We start from the raw sequence: 27720 nt of genomic DNA, 5'->3' as shown, positions 1-27720 counted from the left end.
GGGAGTGCTGGAGCCTATCCTAGCTGTCAACGGGCAGAAGGCGGGGTACACCCTTAACTGGTAGCCAGCCAATCGCAGGGCACATTGACACAAACAGCCGCACTCACAATCCCTATCCCTATCCAGGCAATTTAGAGTGTCCAATTAATAAGAGAAATACAGTATACTTCAATACAAAAGTAAAACTCCCCCATACAAGTTTTGGATAACTTGACAAAACATAACATAAATATCTCCAGACACAAAAATAGTTTCCTTCTTTGAATAAACCTTGATGACATACAATTCTCTTTAGGGAATATCGTGCTTTTTGCATAATCTCTCTTTATTACAGATAGCCGGAAATTACTTCGATGCAGTAATCAAGTATTGTTACCGTGTCCACCCACCACCCCACCCCTCTCCTTGAGGGGAAATTTTGCTGTGAATTCCAAACGACTTCAGCATGTTTGAAACAAATCCAGGTGTCACCGGAACAGTCAAAAGTGGTGCCATGAGACGTTCTCACCGTCCGCACTTTGAATGAGATGCTAAGTGCACACCTGTTTCTTTTCTCAGCTCTGTGATTTATTGTTGTTGTTCTTCTTGTTTATGTTCACCGCCCAATCTTTGGCTCCCTGACTGCTGGGGAGTAACAAAGCACTATCTTTGCGCCAGAAACACGGGAAACTTGAAGTTGTTGGAGCTGCATTTGAATCAAGTCGAATGAATTCCAATGAATGTAATGAGTTTAACTAATGGATATGATGATTTTTTACATGCCACCCACGCATCCTTTCTACTCTTGGAAGGAGCAGCAAATGACTGTGATAAGGTTACTCCTCCACCAGCACGGTCCTTGTTGCGTCATTCCCTCTCCCCCAGTTCTTGGACGTCTTGCGCACTAACAAAGTACCGCAGTCTCCGGTGAGGTCTGCGCGAAGTTCAGCCTCAAGATCGCCCGCCGGTCTCGCTTTTTGCAACTTTTATTTATTTAGTTATTTATTTTGCGCCAGAACTCCCATGGAACCTCGCGACTGAAGGTTGTTGTTTTTGTTTTTGTTTTGTTTTTTCCCCACGCAACCATGAAGACTTCACTGCACCTTTTGAGGTCTGATTTGTTACTTCTGCTTCTTGCGGCGCAGACCTTTGCGCAGTACGGTGAGTGAAATGCGAATCATTTTGCTTTTAGCTTACTACTATCTTGGGGGTCACGGGGAACTGGATTTTATCCGAGCAGACCTTGCGCGAACCTTGTATGTACAATCAGTCTTCCCCGTTGATATTAATTTAAGTCATGAATCCATTATAGCATTTCTTCACATCTTAAAAAAAAAAATAATGAAAATAGTACTGGATTGTTACATAAATAAAAAATATATATAATAAAACATCATGATAAAAAATGTAAATAAATAATCTGATAGCCATCCACACACACAAATACTGTATGACATTTGTGTGGTGATGTTTGCCTTAAAGGGGCGGTGCCTATAGTGAGTGCTGTCATGAGTTAAAGTGAGTCACTCTGGCGGCTTAGCACACGGTTAGTTTAGGGTGAGCGTCTGCTCAATGCTCCTTCCACATGCTTTCATTTTTATGTCTGTCCCATTGAGTTAGTGTCTGAAAGTGCTTGGCAACTGTCGCTCTCCTTTCACACAATTCACACAAGCTGTGGCATATTTGAAGATCACTTGGAGTCATCCAAATAAATGTGGTTTGGGAAAACGGAATTGGAAGCATGAAATTTTCTATCGCTATTTCCCCCAACCCTTGGATCTTCCGGGTTCCTCTCATTTCAAACTGGAGACAATGTGAAAATGATTCCGGTCATGCCATCTGTTTCTTAATGGAAATAAAAGTTGCTAGTAGCTTTTTCAAAAAAGTGAGTAAAGCTTTCAGAAAAGTCAGTAAACAGTGTTAACACTGACTGCAGTTTTTCGTTTATGTAACTCTGCCTGTGTTCGCAGCCATGTTGCTATTGAAAGCAGTGCACATCATCAGAAATGTTTTATCCATTGCAGGGGTTACGTTCCTGACCACCCCTACAATAGGTGGAACCGGAGAAGCAGTGACCATGTTTTTTGTTAATTATTAATAAATATTTTGAAGTTGTATTAACCTCCCGAGGATGTCATAGTAGTAGGAGTAGTACCTTTTAGTAGAGTGTACCGAATGGTTAGCACATCTGCCTCACAGTTCTGAGGACCCGAGTTCAAATCTGGCCTTACCTGTGTGGAGTTTGCATGCTCTCCCCGTGCCTGCGTGGCTTTTCTCCGGGTACTCCGGTGTCCTCCAAGATGCCAAAAACATGCATGGTAGAGGACTCGAACTTGCCTGTCTGTGTTAATCAAAGTGTCCTGATGTTAATCAAAGTGTGAATGGGTGTTTGTCTCTATGTGCCCTGCATGTGGCTGCCAACCAGTTCAAGGTGTACGCTGTCCCTTATCCCCAATTAGTTGGGTTAGGCTCCAGCATACTCAAGTGCAAATAAGTGATAGAGAAAATTAATGGATGGATGGCTAAACCTCCCCAGACTTTATTAATCTTGTTACTATACGCATATAAACACTTTCTATGCTTTTAGACACTTTTTAAGTCTTAAACAGTAATACACATTAGTTCTGTACACTTTGTACATTCCTTGTAAAGCGTTTTCATGTTTTTTTTTAAACAGTCACGCTTTAGGCTTAGAAGTGTTTTTTTTTTTTTTTTACACCAAAACATTACAGCTTGCAACTCAAAATCCCATGTCATTTTGAATTATTCATGATATGCATATGGCAAAAACCACAATGGAGTGAGGGAATAACTTTAGTACATGCTGCGGACTGCTAAAAAGCAAATGCCAGGCCGTAAATGGCCCCCTTGTCATTGTTTGGACAAGCCTACATTAGGTTTTCTTTTCCTTGATTTTTCCATCTTTATGCTGTTTTTCCTGACCACAAACAGTATCCTGCTAACATCCTTTACTTCCTGTGACACGTCAAAGCTTGCTGTCATACAGCTTAAAGCCCAGGTGTCATCCCTATAAACATTCTAAAATAGATATTGTAATAACAAAAACATAGAACATTATTCACTTCAATGTCTATACGAAAAAGTAAATGTGAGCGGAGAGCACGTCATCCATGCGCAAAGTTGCAGAAGTGTCATTCTACAATATCCAAGTGGTCGCCATATTGGCTGAGTCCTCCGTCCGTGACGTCACCCGGACATTCACAAATGAAAACACGCGGTGCACCCTAACTATGGGAGACAAACGTACCCCGTCTGACACGGAAGCTCTTTTCGAAAAGGAGAACACCACACAACCGAGTGAAGTTACTGGGGCAATATTACACTATTGTTTCAAGCCCTCGGGGCAATATTACACTATTGTTTCGAGCCATATTCAGATGATATGTGATCACGGCCAAACCGCATCCTCATCCGATCCACTTCCGCGGCGGAGATGAGCCATGGCGGTTCATTGCAGCCGGCCGGTGTGGCTTATGACGGAGTCGAGCCGTCCTGCTTTTGGGGGGTGTTCACAGACGCCGCAGTACTGAGGAACACAGTCGAGGGCACGTGGATGAGTGACACATTCTCGGCTGGGTTCTTCAGAGCCGGCCTCGTCCCCAAAGCCCGACGCACAGCCTTCGCAGAAGCATTTTGGCTATGGGTTTTTCATTAATATTATACCAAAAATCATCCATTTCATGACAGTCGCACTTTAAATGTCAAGTGTTGTTAAAAATAAAAATAGCTCGATAGCTAGTAGGACATTTCTAGATTTAAGATGTGTACATGTTCTTGATCCACGTCCGAGTGTTGAGTGCTAGGTTTTTCCCCCTCTGGGGGAAAAAAAATGAAAACTGCAGTTATGCTAAGGCCACGCTTCCCGATAATCATCCTGTGTTCTCAGTAAGTGGAGGAGCACATCTGGGCAGCCGGGGCCCCCTGAACTCGCACTCCCTGGCCTCCTTTACTCCACAGGGGCTGCTTAAACTCATTAAGCCTCCAATTGAGGCACTTTAGCCAGGAGCCAAAGTCTCAACCGTTGTCTCTCATCTAACATGTCTGTTGGGATGACCTATGACCTCCCAGAAAGTCAGTGGTGAGATACAACAGGTTGGCAATAAATAACACACTCGGGCCCCCCAAATACTTGCCGTTGTTTTGCTTCAGCAAGGAAGCTAACACGTTTATCCTGAAGGAGGTGAAAGAACGTCCTGTTCCCTTCATTTAGATTACAATGTGAACCCGAACAGGTGGTGTGAGACATGAGTGTAACGATCTGGAAAGTCACAATTATCTGGTGGATTTGGATGCTATGCTTGCCTTTTTTTTTTTACGTCTTAAGTTGTTGTGTTGAGTTGTTAGCATGAATTTCACTCATACATGTAGTTTCCTTAAACAGGATTTACTGTATTTTGGTAAATTGACATTTGAAGTGTTTATACAGTAACGCCTCCATCGCTGGAGTTACGTTCCAGACCACCCCAACAATAAGTGAAATCAGCAGTATAGAAATACCGTTTTGGAAATACACCCTAGGTGTGTTTTTATACCAATTAGAGCACTGACCTTTCTTTAAACACACTTTTAAAACAATACAAACACATTCAAACACATGTGTTGAAAGGGAGCAAGAGCAATGGGAAAAAAGAATATATACATATATATATATACCAGGCGCTGCAAGCTTCTCTCCCCAGCTAAATGCAGAGGGGTTGTGTCAGGAAGGGCATGCGGCGTAAAACTGTGCCAAACAAATATGCGTTCATCTAAGATGACATGCTGTGGCGACCCTTAACGGGACAAGCCGAAAGGAAAAGAAGAAGAAGATATATATTATACAAACACTATAAAAGAAGAGAGTAAGAACACATTTAAAAAGAAATTGATGAATAGATATAGGGTCACCACAAAACATGAACCGTGATTTAGTGAATGATGCGCCTTTACCAATAACAGGTCACAGGGATGCAAAGAAAATAAATATTTTGTTAACTGCTTATTTTGGAAAATGTGTTAAACAAGCTGTTCTGAATTTTGTCAGGTAGTGACCTAATCATCAACTAAATTCCAGTCAATTTCAATGATAATTCAATTTGAGACGGCATAAAAAAGTCAATTTCGTCCTGTCAAACGGCATCCAATCAAAGTAATAAAATTAAAAAGTGTGACCTTTCGACAGATTAAGTGCAGTAAGTACAGTAAATATCAGTGATGATAATCTGATTAACCACAAAAAAAAAAAACTAATGCATATTTCCTCTCTGTTTCCTCAGCACCAGAGTGTTCGACAGGGGGTCATCGTACACTTCGGAACCCTTACCGGAACATTGACTTTGACTCCACTGAGATACAGAATACGGCAATCCAGGACCTGGTCTGTGACCACTCGCTACCATCGGGCTGGTATCGATTCAAGCTCAACAACAAACCGGCCGAGATGCCGACCACTTGCATTGAGGTGTGTCGAAATTGCTGCACCTCCTGTGGAGATTAAAAACACAAGCCAAATCAATTTTATTGGCAACCATTTTCCTTAATCGGCTGGGTTGAGATGGAGGGTAGGAAGAGATTTGCACACAGCGTCATACATACATACATACATCGTCCAAGCCACTCATCCTCACAAGGGTTGCCGCAGAACCCATCCCTATGCCAGCTAACATTGGGCGAAAGGCAGACTATTCCATGAGCTGGTCGCCAGTCAGTCGCAGGGCATACATCGACACCATCGCCAAGGCGAAATTGATCCCACGCTGCCCACACCAAAGCCAAGCGTGTGTACCACTACACCATCAATGACCTCTATGTCATATCAGTTGCAGAGATCATCTCCCATGATTGGTCCATTTTAGTCACATGCTGTGATGATGTATTCAGCCTCCCCTTTGGTTCCTCAATACCACCATCCCAGCTTTCATTTTGTGGTTGCACATACCACCTACGACGTTGCCTTCATGATCGAGTTTGCAGTCTAATTAAATGCATTATGTGGTCATCTCGGTTCATTTGTTCTAACAGACATTGTTCCATGTTCGCCATTTCTGTTGCGTTGCAGTAATAAAAGCAATACCGCCGGCCATAGCAACACTTCCAACATAGAGGAGAACTTCAGTGTATTTTCAAAACAGCATGCATGGATTGCATTCAATTGTAAAGGCAAACCCTCCGCGGAATAGCCTCAGTGACGTCAACACACGTGTGAAAAAGCCTTAACTCTGCATTTAGTTTAGATAAGATGTAAGAAGGATGAAGAGAAAGGGAAGCACATTGGTCCACAGGTCCGAGACCTCTTTTAACTTTCTCTTGCCACTGGCCCGACAGATGAATCATTGTGGAACACAGGCACCCGTGTGGCTCTCCCTGAAGGGCAAGTCCTTGCCGCAGCCCGGTGAGGTCCTCAATTTGTCTGGCTGTGCTACCTGGCAGTACTTCCACGGCAGCACTAAAGACTGCTGCCTCTTCCGCATCCCCATCACGATACGCAATTGTGGTGACTTCCTGCTCTACTATCTGCAGCCCACTCAAGGATGCATGGGGTACTGCGCCCAAGGTGTGCACATCTGCTGTATAGTCCTATTCGGAATGTTTGTCCATGTGTAACTCAAATGTATCTTCCATTCAGTTGCTTCAACTTTGGCGCCCCAGTTCTGCCCACCGGATGAGATGGAGGTCAACGGCCGGTGCAAAGGTGAACCCACCTAGGAGAATAACCGCTGTTAAAAAGCTCCAATCTTTGCTCTAACCGTCTGATTGTCTCCTTGCCTATAGCCGTGCTGCCTTCTTTACCAACACGTCCACTAATCAGCTCAGAGCTGAACGGCTACAGCGTCCACTTGAGGTGCTCCTTCATCCCTCCACCATCTAGTCAACCCCTAGGCTTCCATGTGGTTTGGGCACGGCACATCAGCCACAGCATGAAAGCAGAGATCCACCAAGAGTCCACGGTGAAGCCCTTCTTGCTGGTGGAAATGGACGGCATTCACTTCAGGCTAGGAGAGACGGTAATTCTTGCCAGATGCTGTTTTAACTTTGACCCTTTGGCGAATGAAGATGAACTCGCCCAGGGTTCCGCCTTTCAAAAGGCAGAGAGTGATGGGAGGGGTCCAGGTAGGTCATATAAGATGCTGCAGGTTGGCTATGTTTCCCTTATTCGTTGCAGTTCTTCATAGCTGTTGCTAGAAATGTTTAAATCTGGAGTGTCCAAACAACATTTACAGCTTTCATCAAGCCTTGTTGAATCAAGATCATTAAATTTGAAGAGGAAACCTGGTTTGCGTTTCTTTCTGCTACGTGACAGGGTCCAATTTGTTAACACATCATACTAATGATCCTCAACAAACTGCTTTAAAAATGTTCATCTTACTCTCGTTTAAGTTTAAAACATGGAAATTTCCTATATGCAATGGAAGCGCTACGATATTTGAGTGTGACCATTCTCATATTTGAAATAATCCTTAACTATTTGCTATATCATTTTTGAAGTAATCTGTAATGCCGCCATTTTTCAAGATAAATATGTGGAATACAATATAGTATAGTTCCTTGATGGACCGGGTTTAACATGCTTAATAAATGAAGAATGTCAAGGTGGCGCTTGCATTTTTTGCAATGTATTTTTTTCCTTTTTTTATTTTGTTATGTAGTTTTGGACCCCCCCCCCCCCTTCTTTAAACTTTACAATAATACGATACTGCCATGTTCAAGGTTGTAATCATCTCGTCAGTTTAAGGAACAAGTAATGGCATGCTTTTCGCACGCCATTGGTGTCAAGATTTTCTCCCTTGAGTAGCAGGAAACATCTTTTAGCATTACACACTCTGTTGATCAAAACAGGATAATGTGTTTATCAGTTCATTTCCTGGAGCAATTAGGCATCGGCAAGAAATATGAAGAAGTGACATTGAGGTGAGGTCATAATCATACCTCGCCGTCGCGCAGCTGTGGCCCGCCGGTCGGCCGTATTTGCACTCTAGGGTGGGATTAGTTGTGTCTGTATCATGCTCCACGAGGCTTACTCGGAGTGCTTTTCCCTTCATAAGTTGATTGGGGACCAAGGTCGAAGGTCAGTTTAATGTTGTCACTGTGCTGGTTGGAGAATATTTTGATGGCTGACAAAGATCTTGTCTTGTTCTGGAAAGAAACCCTGCAAGTGAGACATCACCAAAGATTTTTACTGTTTGTCTTGCAGTTCTCATGCAGCGTTTCCACATTCCGACTCAACGTCACCCGCAGCCGATCTTCTCCTCGGGAGAGTGAAGCTTTCTATGCCGGGCTGAAGGTGAACAGTCAGTCTAATGTGACTTGAAGACAGAGAAGTAGAAAACTTAATTTTGCCTCTTCTGTGCAGTTTTCTGTGGAGTCACTTCAAATAGCAGAGGATGGCAAGGAGCACGAGGTCAGAGTCCACAGCACGGTGCCACTCCCCTGCTACGATCTTGACCACTGTGGAGTCCCTCTGGTGCTGGGTGTGCACGACCCGGGTGAGATTGGCTGCTTTTCACGAATCAACAATGTGTAAAATGATAAAAGGTTTTGAGGAACTCTTACAAAAAATAGAAAATTCCAAGCAACCATGTAATTAAATGTAAGCGTGCAGGTGTTCACCAGGGCATATTTCCGCTCAAATAAAGTATGGACTGATACAACCGGGGCCAAAATGAAAGAAACATGTTAGATCTGTGGTTGTCACACTTTATAAAATAATTACCAAAAAAAAAAACAAAAAAAACAATTGTGATTCTTTTGCATACCATTAGAAAGAGCTTAAGTACCATACTTAGAGAACTGCAGAGCTAGACTAAATCAAGGCCGAGATCCAAATATAAGCAACAAGTTCCAACTTAATTTGATGAGATTACAGTATTACTTGTATTTACGATACAAACTTGAAACCACGAAGGTAACTTCAACGTTCAATGTGATATTGGGTTGCATGCGTTACAGCACCCAAAATACCGACCAAAGAAAAGTCAAGAGTGATGAAGAGCAGAAACAGTAATCTCTTTTACTCAACATTCCTGACTAATTGGCATGTCACAGGCATAACATGAAAGAGTTTTAATATGGATTTTTTTTTTCCCCTGCACCATCAAATTTCAGAATTAGGGCAGAAGAATAGCTACTCATTATACAGACATTACCTTCTTATACAGGTAAAACTGATGTTGATTAAAATGTAACATTGATGCCGTACACATCATTGCACTACAGGGGCTGTTTGTCATCTGTAGATAGTACAACACAAAGACTTTACTCTCTATTCCTCTTCGCCATTGCGTCCACAGACGGCCTCGGACATGAGGTTTCCAATGTGGCGCTGTCAACCTGCCAGGTGCAGCTCCGTCCGACAGCCTGCAGCAAGGGAAGCTGCGGCCAGGTGTCCTTCTTCATTACGGCAGTCACTGACTTCATGCGCGATGGGAATCGGATCAGTTTAATCAGCACCTTGCCTGAACTCAGCACATCACGGCTGTGGATGAGCTACGTTCCGAGATCGCTAAAAGTGAGTTCTATAGATGTTACTTACAGTACATAAAACCTTGATTGCTGGTGTGGGTAACTTTCTTCACTTCTTTCCAGAACTGATGAAAAGATATCTTTCCAGGTTTTTCTTTTAGGAGATCGTGAATGGTTTAAGGGAAAGCTTTGGTGTATTTTGTGAGTGCTTTAAAGTAGACATTATGGAACGTTTTTTTTGTTGTTGTTGTTGTTTTGCTTTGATTGAAATATTCTTTTGTAGTCACTGAAAAATGATCATCAGCTGAAAATGCTGGAAATTATGGTCCTAAATGATATTTTTCATGATCAAAACACTTTCTCTTTGGGGTATCTTAACTATTACAAACTGGAAACACTTCAGGGGTCTTGAAGAGCTTACAATTCCCATTCAGACTTCAGAGTGAGTAAGGAGGTCCTTGAGGAATGCTTCGGACTCACTGAAGGGAAAGACTTTCATGAAGGCGACTCAATCTAATGTATAATTAGTCATAATACTGATAAATTAAAGAACGGTATTCTCCGTTTATATAGACAAGTTTTTATCTCCTTCATGAGACTGACAGAAAGGTAAGGTGCAGGATAATCTTCCTATGTTGTCATTAGGTTTTGTTTTGGGATTTTGTTGGTTCTGAAACAACTTCATGTTTTTCATGAAAAGATCAAAGCCAGGGGTAAAATTGCCATTGGACAAAATCCCCATTTGTCTTTGTTCTCCTCCTGCCTGCAGGTCACAGTTCAGGACATTCCCACATCTATTTGCTACTCACTAACGGACCCACATATCATTACGCTGGATGGCAGGTATTGAAGGACAGACCGACCTGAGCAAAAGACACATTCACCAACTTCCTCTCACATTATTGTGCAGGCACTACGACAACTACCAAACTGGAACTTTCATGCTGTACCTGAGCCTCGCTAGGGACTTTGAGGTTCACACACGACAATGGGACTGCGGCAGCCATCATCATGCCGTGGCTTGCAGCTGTGGCGTTGCGGCGCGAGAGGGTAATGACGTCGCCATCATTGACATGTGTAATGGTCAACCACGGAAAACGAGGCCCAACCTCACTGTGAAAGTCCTTGGCAGAAAGCACGGCAATGGCCATGTCCGTGTGCTGGAATCTCACCAGGGAAAGAAGATCACCGTAGGTATCAAGTCTTGAAATCAGCAACAACAATATATGTGTGACATAGGCAGTCGCGGCACCCGCTTGAATGGCACCCTATGAGACATCCCAAAATGGGACCGCTGACTGCCCCCCAGGTCAATTGTCAATCGGGGCAGTGGTAATGACGGTGAATTTTTGCTGTTCAACAAAGCTCCAAAAACAATGCATGGTACATATTTATAACATAAATCCAATCCAAGGGGTGATGGTAAAATCGACCATGTCAAAAACTACCACTCCCAAAAATTTATTTCAAAATCTTATGTTGGACTGAATGTTTCCATGCGTTCCCTTTAGATGTTCCTACTTGCCACCAGGTGGTCTTGCTACCTTTTCTGTGCAACTATGTTGACTGGATTCATTTAGATTTTTTTTAAAAAGAAATTCAAAAGAAAAACTAAGACTTCTGGGGGATATATGGCAGGGAAACGTACAAATCTACACGCTTGTGTCATCATTTCAATTCAGGTCAGCAGTAATCTCATGTTCTGCTACCCGGAAATAACCTACCACTTAGCTAGTTACAAACACCAAAAAGGTCTAGCATTAAAGGCTGCTACTCCTCTGGCAGATTATCTTTCCCTCCGGGGCCTTCGTCCGAGCCGATGTCGGCGACTGGGGAATGAGCTTGTCTGTCCGGGCACCAAGTGTTGATTATGGAAAAACGCAGGGCCTATGTGGCACCTTTGATCGGAATATCAACAATGACATCCAAGGCTACGATGACATCCATGACAATTTGCTTGCATTTATCGAGGACTGGAGGTCAGTAACAAGATCTTGAATTGACAGTTCTTTTCTTTGGCTTTGACTCACATGTGTACATTTTTGTGTTAGGTTAGCTCCTGGTGAGAGTTTATTTGATAAAACACCCCCATTTTCGAGACAAGAGCAAAGGAGACATTTCTGCCGGTGCCAGAAAGGATACAGTTCTTTTCCCTCTAATGGAGAAGCCAGGATTGTGTTTGGTCCATCCAGTCACTCAGACTGTATGACACAGGAGAATGTGGATTATACAACTGGGTTTCCCTCACTTGACACCACAATGGAATATCTCAAGAGTCATGAAAGACAGGGAAGCATCGTGAGCATGTCCTCCAGTCATCCTTTGGATGGGATGCACCTTCATCTCAATGTCAGTAATGATGAAGTATTCAGAAATGACCATCTCATTTCTAATGATAGATTTAGGAAACGGACAATGTTTGAGTTCCCGCTGGCCTCTCAAAGCATCAGTCAGGCTGACCTGGAGCACCTTGCCTACTTCTTCCCAGAGGATCACCTCATAAAACCACGAATGAAGATCAAACCTCAGTGGCCCACACCAAGTGGCTTGACATCTGGCAAAGCATTGGAGGCGTGCCACATGGCTTTGTCCAACTCCACAATTGGCACTGTATGCCGTGGTCTGCTGGGACGCCGCCTTGAGGATGCTGTGAATCTCTGCATCGTGGATCTACAGTTAAAAGATGACCTGAGTTGGGACAAGGCAATGCTTCCCTACCTAGCGAATGAATGTGAAAGGTGGATGCTGGAGAACCGGGCTCAGAGAGACCACGGGGTGCTCAGTCAGCCAGGGGCCCTAAGCGAGGTGATGACGGCACTGCGCTGTCCCAATTTCTGCAATGGCAATGGAGAGTGCACAGAGGTTGGCTGCCAGTGTCACCAAAGCTTCAGTTCGTACGACTGCAGTGTAACTATTGGTGAGTGTCCTCCATTATCTTACTTTAAATGAAATGCTCTTCAATGAAACCTCCTGTCTCTTTTTTTTTTTTGCATTGGGGCAGGCCAGCCAGTAGATGTAAGTGATCTGGAAAATAGTGGCCTCTGTGACCTCAGAACATCCGACTGCCAGAAAGTTCGAGTTTTTGGTCTGGGGTTCATTGAGTCCGATAATCTGAGCTGCCAGGCCACTAAACTGAAGGTAGATGACCTCTGGGTCCAGATTTAAAGCTGTGTTTCCACCAAGTACCTTGATTGAGTCAACTATGTATGCAGTATTATTAAGTCTTTCTGTTCTCAAGAGTTGATGATAAAATAACTAATTTTAAACATATGGTACTTACACTGAAGAATCTGGATTCTCACAAAACATAAAGAGTGGCGTAGACACACTGTAGTATGTTGAAGGTTGAACATAGAATCGTCCCTATTGGGCAACAGCAAGAATGGAACAGGGAAAAAAAATGAAATTACAAAGGAACAGAGAATTACATATGTACAGTATATACCTAGGTTCAGGAAATGTCAGCAGAGGGGATGGGCAGAATAAATCAATGGATAGGGTTAACTTGACTTACTTGTTCTCAAATTTATAAGCTTTTGGAATTGAGAGCCATTGCGCCATCGATTTTTTGCATTGTGTTTTGAACCAAGTTGAGTTATACGCGAAATTCAGATTCACTACCAGGTGAGAAAATTGCAAAAAAAAAAAACATTAAAAAAATTACATTTAATGAACAAGTACAATATCACACAACACAAACTCAAAATAAAAACACTCGCAAGAAGGATGCTAACACTGTTCCAACCGCTGACTGCGGCTCCTGATGTCACTCACAAGTCCACAAACTCTATCTATATATATATAATTTTTTTTAATTGTTTCATCATGTTTTCTTCATATTTTACAATACACTGAGGACTGTTTTTCTTTATTTTTGCATATAATGTAATGTCATTTTCTGAGTGGTTAGAATTGATCACTGGCATTTCTATTCATTTGCATAGCTAATATGTAGTTCAAAGACTTCTTATGAAAGACATATTTTGTTTGGAAGTGGAGTAAAGAAGCCAGCGAAAATCTGCTAGAATGTTTGGGGTTTATAGACTGGAATGTTTTCTGTGATCCACATGGGGAACAACGCTGATGATCTCACAGCCCGTAAAACTAAATACTTTAATCTTTGTGAGTATACCATCGTTGCAGCAAGGACAATGAGCTGGTTCCTTGATAGCAAATCCGTGATCTTGACCTGAATTTCTTCCTCAATCAAAAGAAAAGGCGCTTCTTAGTGAGTTAGTGAGAGTTAAAGGGAATCCAGAATAAACTCAAGGTGAACCTGAAGAAAGCCAAGCGCTCTTATAGTCGTAAACTGGAGATCAAACTCCAGAAGAATGACAAAGAGGTGTGTTGTGGGTTGGAAAAAAAATGGGGAACGCCATTTAAAAAATAGTAGCAGGAAGGTACCCTGAAGAGGGCTCCCTGCCTTCCTTTTGTGTCCCATACTGTCACCAAAGGTGGTCTTGCTCATCCACAAATAGATCTTATTCTCAAGTGCCTTCAATACTATTCAACCATTTCTGTTTGATAAACAGCTGTGTCTCATCATCCAGCGTCTCCTGGATCACTGACTAGCCATCAAACGAGTCTTAGTTTTTGCATTTGGGGACCACCCTGTTGGATGTGCACCAAAAGTCATCTCCATTTCTCTTCACCTTTTACACCTTGGACTTCCAATACAACTCTGGAGCTTGCCATCTGCAGAAATTATTGGATGATTCTGCGGTGGTGGCATGGGATGAGGAGGAGATGGAGTACGAAGAGCTAGGGGACAACTTTGTGGACTGGTGAAGCCAGAATCTTCTAGTCCTGAACACAAGGAACACTTTTGACTGTATATCACCAACCACAGATTACAAATGTGTGGAGCGCATAGATTAACATTATCTTTGCAGTGGTGTCAAACTAGCATTTATCTTGGGCCACATTGTAGTTATGATTTCTCTCAGAGGGCTGTTAGAGCAGTGAATCCATGTGCTTAATCACCAAATCATATTATTCCCATTAGACAACAAATTGAAGGATAACTAGTTTTTAAATCAGAAGCCAAGGATAATAGTTTGTTCAAATATTGTTTTAGTTACTGTAAAATGTAAAATGCAATATCTCATCATTATTCTTTATTATTGTGACAATCAGAAATTTTAGTACAGATTGCAGCAAAACTCACAGAATTTGATGAACATTATTCACTTTCGCGAGCCACATAAAAAGATGTGGCAGGCCGCGTACGGTCCCCGTGCCTTGAGTTTGACACCTCATCTTAGCGAACTGCTCTCTGGTTAATTCCCTGTCATGATGCTTTGATGTGACATGCTTTATATACTGTTGCTGCAACTATCACCATTAATGCTTACACAGACTGTGGTGGAAACACAACCCAGATGAAGGTTTACTGTTCCAAATTATGCTGTAGCGCACTGAGATGAGTTGCACTGCTTGGGGGAAACATGGCTCAAGTATTCCCAAAGATCATATTCTTCTTTCTAAATGTGGACATGTGCCTCTCCAGTTTGTGAATGGCGTTTGGCTTCCAGGGGAAAAACAGAGAATAAAAGCCACTTTCCTCAGCTCCAAAGTGGTGGACTGTGGCATACCCTCGCTAAGCACTGCAGCCGTCAATACAGAAAACTTTATGATCGATGAAAAACCACATGCACGTTGGGAGATCAGTGTATGTCTGCTTTATTCCTATAATAACTCTTTGGATTGTTTTGTGGCTGGTGCATGTGGGGTTAACCATTCCCCAACCTTGTCCTCAGGTGACCAACGACGGCACCCAGTACAGTTTGGCCAAGGTGCTGACAATCTATGACGGCCTTTGTCAGGCGTGCACAGCATCTCACTCAGGAATCTGTAAACTAAAGGTAACTTACATGAATAAGCCGTGGCACCATCTGTCGGTCTTCCTCTTTAACTGATCCTGAGCTACCTTTGTATTCTACAAAGTGATGGTCAGTGGGGGTTACCTTTGTATTCTACAAAGTGATGGTCAGTGGGGGTCCACTGATGATGAAACCAGACGTTGTTTGCTCTTTCCCAACACAGCAGCTGGTTGTGACCGTAAAAAGGGTGGACCGGGGGAGGTTTTTACTTCAACAGGTTTTATGGAACAAGGTTGGAAGGAGAAGCCTCGCTGAGCTCACAAGCTGCAAAACTAAAAATGTACCTTTTGAATGTCTATTTCTTTGTGATTGTGTCTCTGGCAGGACCGGACGTGTAAAATTGATGGAATGTGCTTTGCAGAAGGAGACAAAAATTCAGGAAGCCCGTGCCTGCTCTGTGACCCAGACACCTCCAAATATACCTGGTCACTCAACCAAGGTACAGTGCTGTACCACTATAAGTCTTCATAGTCCTGTAATTAGTGGAGAAATCAGTCACTAAGAGTCTGTAGGAATGTTGAGAATTACTACAACATACTCATGTGGATGCATTCCTAAAAAGTCAGCAGCAGTAAGCGATGGTCCACGTCTGTGCTTGTGTCCTTTTATGACATCACATTTGTTTTCTAGAATGGCTGCTGCTTCTGTTGCTGAAAGACAGACAACAATTGATCTTACTGTGAGGTCAGCCTACTGGGACCGTTTAGCCTCAATTAGCAGATGAAAAGAGCTGAGGTTTAGGTTCCCGAGCATGCACCTGTTGTTTAACTTCCATAGGAAGTAAAGGACATGGTTGATAAAGTTAACAAATGCCAGCACTGACAGACTCTCACCAGTTGTAAAAAAAAAAAATAATAATAATAATCTGATTACTTTTTCTGATTTTTTTTTCCCCAAGTCAACCAGCCGCCCACCTTCCATCAACCTCATGGTGAGCTGCGTACATTCGCCGGAGAGGACTTTGTCTTCCAATTCACAGCATCAGACCCAGAAGGCTCAGGTCTGCTCTTTCAGCTGGTCAACGGACCAGAGGGTGCCATCCTCTCACCAGCCGGACTCCTTATCTGGAGGGTACCATCACCTCCCAAAGCGGAGTGGCATCAGTCAACCTTTTACTTCACACTATCAGATGAGTGCAATGCCCAAAGCACCTTGTCTGTTCAGGTAGCTCCCTATAATAAAACAGATTTGAAAGATTATGATTGTTGTATGCACATTATTGGTTTGCTCCTGCATAGATCCAAGTGGTACCATGCCAATGTCAGAATGGAGGCACATGTGTGACTGATTTGACCTTCCCAGCTGGCAGTGGAAAGTATCTGTGCATATGTCCTGATGGAAAACAGGGTGACCTCTGCCATGTAGATGTAGACAAATGTTTATTGGCACCTTGTGCAGACGGTACATGCATTAACACTGATGGTGGATTTAGCTGTAATTGTCCTGAAGGGCTGACAGGTACTAGTTTCATTCTGAATCTGGTGTCCTGAAATGTACATTAACTTAGAACTGTCTGCAGGTGCAACATGCCAGGAAGATGTAGATGAGTGTAAGCAGATCCCTTGTTTCCCAGGAGTCCATTGTCTCAACAGTCATGGTTCCTATGACTGTGGTCCTTGTCCCGATGGGATGCAGGGAAATGGCATAAAATGCACTGGTAAGAATTCTTATACTTTGACAAGCTTTGAACCCATTACATGCTCAAAACATAATGAATCTCCTTTATAAAGTCGACATGAGGCCAGCCACCATCACTCCAACTTTGGCTCCGAGAACTACTGTCCAAAAGGTTCGGGGGCCTCTGATGCAGGATCCAACTATATTTCACTCTAGAATCCAGATTTCCAAGATAATGCTAAGAGCGGAACCCCTTGGCCTGCCACAGGCTCAACCCACAACATCGAGGAGGGCTTCAGGACTTAGCCTGAGCTCTTTCTTGCCAAATCTCCCAATCAATCACACTTCCAAGAATATGAATGAGCTAACACCTGACCCAGTTAAAGTTTCTCCAGCACAAATTAGCACCACCGATGTAATGCCAAAGTCAGAAAAATCGGCTGCAGGTAAGAAACACCAAGTTTTGGTTGGTGGTCTCTAGAAATACTTTAATCAGTGGAACTAGTAAATTCTAAGAGATTTTGGAAAGGGTTGTTTTGCTTCTCAGAATTTCATGTTCTCTGCCTGTCACCTCACAGAAACATGCACCAGCAGGCCTTGCTTCCCCGGGGTTCAATGCATCAATAAACGGGCACCGTATGTTGGTTATGTTTGTGGCCGTTGCCCACCCGGCCTTCATGGCAATGGGCGAATCTGCATGAAAAGTGCTAAGGCAGGTATGGAGGTTCAACACAGTCAAAGTCTAGCTCAATTACACCAAGAACTCACTCTAAATTGTCATCCTCTGTGTTTCTTCAGCATCCATTTATCTTTCGCATCAGCGGAGAGCAGGCCAAAGGAGCCGATTGCCACACAGCACCAGCAAGGTTTCCAGCCTTCATTTACCCACTCTGCCTTCCAGAGGAAGCATCAAACATTTATCTGTCACTAGAGATACAACAGGACATCAGGCTTACCCTGTACAGAGGAAGGGTGGTACCGGCGGAAGGAAGGTAGACACTTTTGATGTTGTAAGATCAACGCTGAGTGGTCTTTCTATTGATGCCACCTACATAGACAATTTTACACCCTCCAGGGGCTTTGGTGTATCCCACGTGACAGTCCCAAAAGTGAGTCTCCTCCAGATAGAAGCATCTCCATGATTAAGTTTAAACTAAACCGTGTTCTCTTTGTATTCGTGTCATAGTTGTCTGAACAAGCTGCAACCACCAAAGTAACTTCACCCTCTTTTCACCTGATCACTCAGTCTGACCTTGTGATAAAGCCCAGGCAGACAACTCATCCGTTTATCAACTATATCGTGTCTACTCGGACCAAACCCTGGACATCTCAAGGATCTGCACAGCCTCTTAAGGAAACTCTTGGAGCTTTGTCTTATTCACTCCCTGAGTCCGATTTATCTGCTGACAGTGAAGAGGTGTCATTAACCCTGTCAACTCCAAATCACACACCCCTTCTCCAGAGTGCATCCTCCATCCAAGCTTGGATTGATAGTCATGTGACAAATAAAGAGCATGTGGTGCCATGCAGTGACCGGCCATGTTTTCCTGGGGTCCATTGTGATAATGTATTGGATGGCAGTTTCCGCTGTGGCAACTGTCCTCTTGGCTTCATTGGAGATGGAAAGACATGTCGAGGTGGATTTGAATTTGAGTTTATTAACTAACCATAATTTGGTTGGTTAGGTTTCAATTGTCTTCTGTTCATGTGTTCCAAGCTGTTTGCAAGAACAGGTGTGGTCGAAACATGGAGTGTGTGGCACCCAACACGTGTCTCTGCAAGGCGGGTTATTCTGGATCAGACTGCCAAACTGGTGAATTGACTTTTTATTTTCAAATACCCTTTATCCAGCCATTTTAGGATTCCTCATGGTACCGTTCAGGCAAAAAGGCAGGTGGACCCAAGCACAGTGAATTAAAGAAGGCAGGAGTTCAATGGAACCTAAAATGAAGAAAAAAAAAAAGCCAACTATGTGCAGGATTGAAAAATATAACTGAGATACCAAGTAGCATAGAAATATGGGCACAGACTGACGACCAAGACAAGACATGAGTGGCTGAAGAGAGCTACGGGAGCTAAAATAACAAGAATAGGTATAAGCAAAGCTATAACAATCAAAAAGAGAGACAATGAGATGGAAATGACAGACAAAATAAATAAATAAATATTTCGCAACAGAGAAGTGCAATTGTATTAACTAATGTCAAACCAAAAGATCACGTCACAGATAATGAGATTAATTCTTTCAATCTTTTTTTCTCAGCAACTTGTAAACCAGCATGTATGAATGGGGGCGCATGCGTCACCCCAGGGGTGTGTCAGTGCCCCAGTGGGTTTCATGGAGAGACTTGTCAGGAAGGTAAAGATTCACATCATCGCCAGGGTCGAAACTTGTGTACTTTCCTAAAACTAATTAATATCCACGTGAGTAGCTGTGTGCAGGTTGCCGTGTGAAAATGGAGGGACATGCATCGAATTTCAGACATGTTCATGTCCTTATGGTTTTGTCGGACCCCGATGTGAGACAAGTGAGTTTACTCCTGCTGGAACTTTTGTCTAGCTTCCATACATTCCATAGGCTGTCGCAGTTAATTTCAGGATTTGGAATTTTTGTTTCGTGACCACTCCTCTGAACATTCACATGCAATTTCTGAGCAGTATCCAATGGTACCTTGACTTATGAGTAGCCAAACTTAGACGTTTTGGGAATTACGGGATAGCTTTTGCTTGTTTTGGAGGCTGAAATTTGAGTAATTGCTCAAGTGAATTTGAAAAAAGGGAGCAACCACCATTTGCTGAAAATACTCGTGTGCGATACTGCATGTTTTGATATTTTTTTGATACCAAATGAATACAGGGCAAGTATTGCCAATACCAATACTGATGCCAATAGTTTTAAATAACTATGGCAGATCCAAATCCAAAATCCAAATAGCTTAATGTCAATAGTTTTAATGAAATTCAAGTGTTTTTGCTGTTCACTATTTTCTTATTTTTAAAAGAAGGACAGAATTAGGACATTTATTATTATTATCAAAATATTATTTTCAAGAGTGTTTGTATGTGGCAATTGTGGTGTTTTCCAAGCTTTATGGAGATCTCAGTAAAGCTACAAATGTGTATGTGCGCAGATGTGGTAAACACTGAGTTAAAATTGTTGCGGCCGTAAACACCACAATCTTGGAATATGTTATTTTCAGTAAATGTCGAGTGGTCATGGAACAGATTAACCTCATAAGTCAAGATATCACTGTACTATGCCCCTTAGTTTTCGGATCGCTGATGAAGCTGACAGCCATTTACAAGAGTTAAGATTGTGCTTTGGTTTGTGTGGTTGGTCGCAGTGGTTTGCAGCCGTCACTGTCACAATGGCGGCCGGTGTGTCTCGCCAGATGAGTGCAGGTGTCAGCCTGGCTGGAATGGACCTTCATGTGAGACCGGTGAGCATGGATAATGGATGGCCATGTGGACTAGCGGTGCAACAGTACAGCAAACTCACTGTATGATTTGTACTTCAGTTTCTGGACCACAGTTCGTTTTTTGTCTGTTTTTTGCATGAGCGGGAAAAAAAGTCTGTAGTTTTCTTGGCAAATAAAAAAAACATTTCAAAGTGAACAAATTCCAATATCATGTGTAATCATAAAAACACATTTGTTTCAAATTAAAGGTGGATCACAGTACTTTCAATTAGTAAACTGCCTCTTAATCCATTGACTATTTGTATAAAGTACATGTTACAGCAGTATAAAGCACCGTCCATTTTCTTTGCTGCTTATCCTCACGAAAATTGCGGGGAGGGCTGGAGCCTATCCTATCTGTCAATGGGCAGGAGGCAGGGTAGATCCTGAACTGGTTGCCAGCCAATCGCAGGGCACATCGAGACAACCAGTCACACTCACAATCACATCTAGGGGCAATTTAGAATGTCCAATCAATGTTGCATGTCTTTGGGATGTGGGAGGAAACTGGAGTGCCCAGCAAAAACTCACGCAGGCACGGAGAGAACATGCATACTCCACACAGGCGGGGCCGGGATCAAACCCAGGTCCTCAGAACTGTGAGGCTAACACTTTACCAGCTGCGCCACCGTGCAAATCGAATTTAAAAATGTAAACATAGCAATGTGAACAAATACAAAGCCATAAAGATAGGGAAATACTGTGTTGTTGAAATGTGTACTGGACCAAAGAATATAACTTCAAGGTTGACCGTTTTGATTAAGTGACTAGACCCTACATCTTTGACCACAGAAAAGCTGCAAGAAGTTGCATATCTTTCACAATAAATGAAACACAGGTTATTTTCTTGTGGTTGTATGAAGTTTGCATGATAAGTGTGTTCAAAAGCTTTTTCAATGGTCACTTTTGTTTCGCAGGTGTTACATTTTACAATCGGTTGTCGTGTGTCCAGTATTATATCAGGATCCTTATTGCTATTGAAGTGCTTCTTCATATTCTTTATTTTTCCTTTGAAATATATGGAACATGTTTCAGGCAACATTTGCAGAGAGTGAAATGTCTGTCAACAGCGTTTACTCCCTTGTCATAGTATGAGTGAAACCGAAATCCACGACAGCAATTTGAAATAATTTTGTGCTATTTTGAACTTTTTTTTCTCATCTCCTTCACTAGTGCTGGATATATTAAATTTGACCGTCTTGCACTCTTAACCCTGGATCCAATTACTACTTTGAGAAAGCGGACGCACAAGACACACACAGAGGCGAGCTTGTTATCTGTCTGGGCAACATTGAATTGCAAATGGGTAAAACTGTGGCCCATAAAGTCGTATTTACCTGCGGAGAGCAAAGCCGACAATTCATTATTTTCTCGAGTACCCACTACTTCTCTAGTGTGTTCTTTGTCTCCGTGATGTCTCCATGCTCACTCACATTGGCTTTCTGTAGCTCTTTGCTCTCCAGTTTGCCTGAACGGTGGTGTGTGCATCCGGCCCAACACCTGCGAGTGTCCTCAAGGTTTCTACGGCGCCCAGTGTCAAAACGGTAAGTGCATCCGGAGGACAAGTCTTACGATGCTTCGGCTTCAACGCCACTGATTGTGCCTCCTCCTCCTGCAGCCATCTGCACGCCGCCCTGCAAAAACAGCGGTCTGTGCATGAGAAATAACGTTTGTTCGTGCCTGAAGGGATACAACGGAAGACGCTGTGAACAAAGTCTGTCATTAGTTGCATTTGCACTGCCTTGAAAGCGATACTTTGTTAAAAGTTTGGTAGGAGTAAAAGTCACCTTGAAGAATGTTAGGCCTATCTAAATAAAAGCCTCTGATGTGCAGTCGTTAGAAAAGTGCTAGTGAGCAACTTTCGTTAACACACAATAGCCTGCCAATCACGTTGAGCATATGTCTAAACATGCCTGTGAATATTTTGATTCATCCGAGTCCATTTATTCTCAAGCCGTTGAATTGACTGCAGCTGGACTGTGCAACCCAGCTGCGATCGATTTACTGCCCTCAGGCTCATGCTGAACAGGCTCAGAACAACTAAAAGAACATTGACGTTTTGATTTTAGTGGATGATGATGATGATTTAACCTGTGTCGAAGAGGTTTAATGACTTTCTTTTTTTATTTCTTCAGTAAACAAGTGTGTGTGCATGATTACTTCCCACCGCTGTTTCTCGCCTTCTCTCCAGGCATATGCAAGCACACGTGCATAAATGGTGGCCGGTGCGTGGGTCCGGATATTTGCGACTGTCCCTCCGGTTGGCGAGGAAAGAGATGTGACAAACGTTAGTGTGTGCGTGCGTGTTCGTGATTCTTCCCATTTCTTCACACATGGTGAATCTCTCAGTAGCATGTTTTTCTTTTGTTTTTGGGGTTTTTTTTGTCCTTGCAGCCAGCTGTGAGCAAAGGTGCCTCAACGGTGCTGAGTGCGTCGGGCCAAACACCTGCCACTGTGCACCGGGGTGGCACGGAATGCTGTGCCACATCCGTGAGTATCGATCACTGTGTGTGCCACATAGCCATGATATATCAAGGAACTTCAGACATTAAGCAGGTCTCAGAGCACACTCCCCAGACATGGAAAGAAACCAATTAAACCCCACAGGAGGAAGCATGTGACCACAGGGGCAAGAAAATCAGTTTAAACAGAACCCAGGCTCTTTGGGGTGACTGTCTCGACCTGTTGGGTTGAGATGGGGAGACAAAGTCAAGGGATAGATGGTAGATAGAGGGAGAGAAAGCAGAATAGGTGGGTCAAGAACCCACCGTGGACATGCAAACAATAGGCACAACAAGAATTGTATCGATGACAGTAATAGCCTCATGATGACAGCAACAATAATTACAATGATCGTTCCCAACATCACTGTTTGTGGCCTCACCACCAGCAATAACAGACAAATATTGTAAATATGAAGATACAATGGCCCTACACTTAAGTTAAATTCAGCAATGTGTGGCTGTTATGTAGCTGATCACTTCCACCAAATTATCAGTGATAGAATTCCTTTCTGTATTTTAATAATGTTTGGTTACCTCTTCCACTTACACTTCCAATTCCATCACTTCAGACTTCTTTTGGTGGACACAGTGCTCTCCTAAATTTCATTTGGTCAAAACTGTTGACACTGTCCCCTTCTTACTTTTTCCCTCCTGTTACTGTCATTGCTGTCACAGAGACAGTAAAAGAGGTGCCAAAAGAAAATCAGGACTTGGTACACTGACTGTTGGTTTCATCCCTCAGCTCACTGTCAACAAAAGTGTTTGTACGGCAGCCGCTGTGTGAGACCCAACGTGTGCGCATGCCGGAGCGCATTCTCAGGTGCTCTTTGCTCGAAGAAGGTAAGGGAAATGTGTCCTTGGCTTTCTAACGTTGTGGGCCTTCCTGTACCCATCATATCCACATTGGTTTTCTGAAGTCAAAACAGTCTTGTGTGGCCGGAGTTGTAATCTCTATATGTCCACTGATGGAATTCCATGTCAGCTGCACATTTGTTGATGCCTTTGTCTGTACCATAGCAGCCCATCCAGATAGGTCAGTACGGAGTGATGCTATTTAGACCCAACAGATCTGTTCTGGTCCCTTTTAAATGATTTAAATAACAACCCCAATTTGCCTGCTGTGTGATCATGACCTTCGTGAAGGCTGGAATCACAAATTTAGTATGGTAGCTGTACCCTGCACACAATCTCACAAAAGTGAGTACATCTCTTAGTTTTTAACAACAACAGTAGTTCATTTTATTTAAAGGCACGTTTCAAGCCATTCAAGGTTACCATACAAATATAGTTCAAAGAAATCTAGCGATAGAATAAGAATAACAGAACAAAAATGGCAAATGATATAGCAAATATTAAAGTGAGTAACCGTAGGCGGTCTCCACACTGGCAACCTTACATTGTAACAAGGTGTTTATTTCTACATTCACTTTTGTAAAAAACTGTACATCCATAAAACGACTGATGCCTGACATTTTGTTTTTTCCAGCTGTCCATCTAGAAAATGACTCAAGATCGGGGCAATTTGCTTATCTCCTTCATCCTCCACTGTCTCCAAGCCCGTAGCTGAAGAATAAGACTTTTGTGTCCAGAACAACATGGCATCCGAAAAAGGCAGCTGTCTATTTGCTAAAACACAGCCAGCATGATGTTCTGTCCATGCCCGCCTGAATGCAGACACTATTCTTGTCAACATCACATGTTTCATTACCATTCATTAATTTATAGGATCAGTGACATTTTATGATAAAACTCAGCTATATGTATTTATTTGTTGCTGATATTAAGGTTCTGTGTACAGTATATATTAATCAGGTACAAGCTATGGTGTTTTTGTGAAATGATTATTTTGTACAAACTAAAATGAATAAATGTTTCTGTCGAGAAAGAGAGACTTAAAACATCCATCCATTTTCTTAGCCGCTTATCCTCACAAGGGTCGCCGGAGTGCTGGAGCTAACCCATCTATCAACAGGCAGGAGGCAGGGTACACACTGAACTGGTTGCTAGTCAGTCACAGGGCAAGTATCAATACCATCACCGAGCGGGAATCAATCCCACACTGCCTGCAACAAAGGCAGGCGTGTGTACCACTACACCATCAGTAACTCAGACTTAAAACTACTGTTAAAAAAAAACAAAACAAGATTAAGACCAGAGAAACCCTCCACTGTGGCACAGTAAAACTTTTCCAGCATAAAAGGGATAGAGATATTCACATAACAGCCAAAAATGGGTGAAAAAAAGAAAAATGAATAACCTGGACTTTCTTGTGGTATTATAAAATTTTTAAATATTTCTAAATGACAATATTTGGAATCTGGGAATGAGCAATTCTGTGTTGTCACTAGTTAAAGTGAAAAAAAAATTCGTTTATTTTAGCTAAACATACCTATAAATAGTAAATAGATCATTAAATCAGATAAATGGCTAATTTTGCAAAGGTCTCTTAGTTTCACAAATGATAATCCCTCATTAAACTAAATTTTGACACTAATCATGCTGTTATCAGATGTGTAAATAAACATAAAGATGGGGTTGTTCTGTTTAATCCAAGTGCACTTTTGCTCTTTGTGATTTGTATGGCCTAGCCTGCAGTGAGGCAACAGGAGAAAAGCGTTTGACTTTACTGCCCAAATTCAGGGCCAGCGGGTCGCAAGGAAATGAGGATTAAAAACATAATGAGGCCACATTAGCTCTGCACCACTTCCACTGTGACGTCCAGTGTGCGGTTTTCGAGCTCTTCTATCTGGGATCAGGGAGGAGGCTTGTGGAGTTGCTATAGTGGTGATCTAGTGGCCAGTGCTCACTGCATTCTAGAATAATCCAGCCGTATGTTTATGCCCTGCGTTTCACTTGCTGTTTTTTTTTTTTCTAAATTAGGAAAGCAATTTAACTCAAGGTATCGTTCTCGAGGCCGCACGTTGCAGCAGCGGGTAAAGCGTTGGCCTCACAGTTCTGAGGTCCCGGGTTCAATCCCAGACCTGCCTGTGTGGAGTTTGCATGTTCTCCCCATGCTTGCATGGGTTTCCTCCGGGCACTCTGGTTTCCTCCCATATTCCAAAAACATGCAATATTGACCCCTCCGTAGAATTTGCGTGGGCCACGTTGCTGACCAATCATAGGCCAGAGATTTTCCTAAACCACGCCCCTTGTTGTCGTCCGCCATAACCTCAGACAAACAAAGGTCAAAGTCGCATGGTCCAGTAGAGCTTTTGTTTTTATCACGTCTTAGGGATCCTTAACAATAGATATGGTTAAGAGGTGTAGTCACAGCCTTTGTAATAGTGACGACAGGTCTCCTGATAGGCTAGTTGGTGGAGTTCAATTCGTACCCTTTCCAAAACCGAAGACCGAGTACGAAAAATGTCTTCGATGGATCAAACTTTGTGGAGTTCAATTTGTACCGTTTCCAAAACCGAAGACTGAGTACGAAAAATGTCTTCGATGGATCAAACTTTGTGGAAGACCGCATGATCAACTGAATCCATCTAAAATCAACCGGAGCAGATATGTTTGCACGAAGGTAAGCCCTATTTTTGATTTTCAATACATGTCTCATATAAATGAATTAGCAGTTCTTCGCTAGCATTACATTGCTGCGTGTGAACGATTGACACACTTATTCTTTGTTGAGGGATATTTAGCGATGATCGGACTGCACAAACGTGTCTCTTTGTTGGTGGCTAGCGAGCTAAGCTAAACCGGACTAGCGAGTCCTAAAAGCCTTCGACGTGCACCGAGACACCAAGACTGAAGGAAGGATGTTTGAGGACACTAAAGTAGTGATTGTCGTACTCGGTCGAGACTTACGTAGGTTCGGCACTAATTCAAGAATAATTATTGAGGGGAGCGCGTGACGTTACACAAAGAAAATGAGAGAAACAACTCGTAAATCATGCCTCGCCTTCTTCTTTTCCTTCATACGGCGGTTCAAAAACGGCTATACAGATACACATTATACAGATTCTGCACACAAGTGTGATAGGTAAGACGAAAATAGGAAACTGTCAATGACAAATTCGTCTTTGGGTTATATTAAGATCTATTAACATACGGTTGTTTTCCACAAATGTATAATATGCAAAATATAACAAATGCACTCACCCTGCTTGACATGTACAGTGAGCTTCAGATATCCTTGTAGGACTCAACTGCAGATGCAATGTATGTGGCCTCTCGGTCTTCCTCTGACTCCGGAAAGATCTCGTGATAATATCAATGGTTTCTCCGTCGATATGCATGGAAAAACCATTGAAATACCCCTCGCTGAAATACTTGAAGCCCTGCTGTCTGCTCTTCAACGATATTTCACTATTCGGTAAGAATGCGAGTGAAAAATCAGATGGTAAATTGGACAATTTTGCTCTCGACTTTTCTTCCTGCGACGCCATTTTGTCTGTTTGTCTGAGGTTAGCAACAGTGGGGTGACGTGACTTCAGGAGGCGTGGTTAAGTTCCCTGTACGGAGGGGTCAATTGTACACCCTAAAATTGCACCTATGTGTGATTGTGAGTGCAGCTGTTTGTCTCGATGTGCCCTGCGATTGGCTGGCAGCCAGTTCAGGTTGTACACCGCCTCCTGTCCATTGACAGCTGGGATAGGCTCATGAGGATAAGCGGTGAAGAAAATGGATGGATGGTATCGGTCTAGAAGCTCAGGTGGGATCTGCTGCTCTCTGGTGGGGAGAACATGTTTTACAAAAATCTATCTATCTATACATTTTTCAAAAGCTCACTGTAATGTTAAATTACGTTTACCGACTTCTGGCTCGAGCATCACTTAACAGTTTTGAAAAAAAAAACAATACTGTAAAACACTTTTT

At 42.7% G+C, this 27720-nt stretch overlaps 1 protein-coding gene across 5 annotated transcripts; it reads left to right on the top strand.

Annotated features, from left to right (window-relative positions):
* Positions 1-677: 677 nt before the first annotated feature.
* si:ch211-246m6.5 (von Willebrand factor D and EGF domain-containing protein) lies at positions 678-24782 on the top strand. 5 transcript variants are annotated; one of them, XM_061829426.1, is made up of 34 exons: positions 678-1140; positions 5256-5440; positions 6304-6532; positions 6605-6670; positions 6751-6983; positions 8171-8260; positions 8330-8462; positions 9267-9484; positions 10208-10281; positions 10349-10628; positions 11224-11417; positions 11490-12355; positions 12440-12576; positions 14948-15109; positions 15198-15302; positions 15645-15759; positions 16219-16484; positions 16559-16778; positions 16840-16977; positions 17051-17383; positions 17516-17649; positions 17736-17929; positions 18013-18046; positions 18184-18574; positions 18655-18750; positions 19201-19296; positions 19370-19465; positions 20282-20377; positions 21844-21939; positions 22014-22109; positions 22587-22682; positions 22790-22885; positions 23642-23739; positions 24386-24782. In XM_061829426.1, exons 1-34 carry the CDS (start codon positions 1065-1067, stop codon positions 24395-24397), a joined length of 5751 nt encoding a protein of 1916 aa, XP_061685410.1. In that variant the 5' UTR covers positions 678-1064; the 3' UTR covers positions 24398-24782. The 5 variants fall into 5 exon arrangements, 4 of the variants coding, with proteins under 4 accessions (XP_061685410.1, XP_061685400.1, XP_061685391.1 ...); XM_061829416.1 differs by having other exon boundaries at positions 18124-18574; XM_061829407.1 differs by having other exon boundaries at positions 17516-17653; positions 17736-18046.
* Positions 24783-27720: the final 2938 nt, after the last annotated feature.

This window comes from Syngnathoides biaculeatus, chromosome 2, assembly GCF_019802595.1.
Source record: "Syngnathoides biaculeatus isolate LvHL_M chromosome 2, ASM1980259v1, whole genome shotgun sequence".
Lineage (NCBI taxonomy): Eukaryota > Metazoa > Chordata > Actinopteri > Syngnathiformes > Syngnathidae > Syngnathoides > Syngnathoides biaculeatus.
This window is presented reverse-complemented; position numbering and strand designations above follow the sequence as displayed.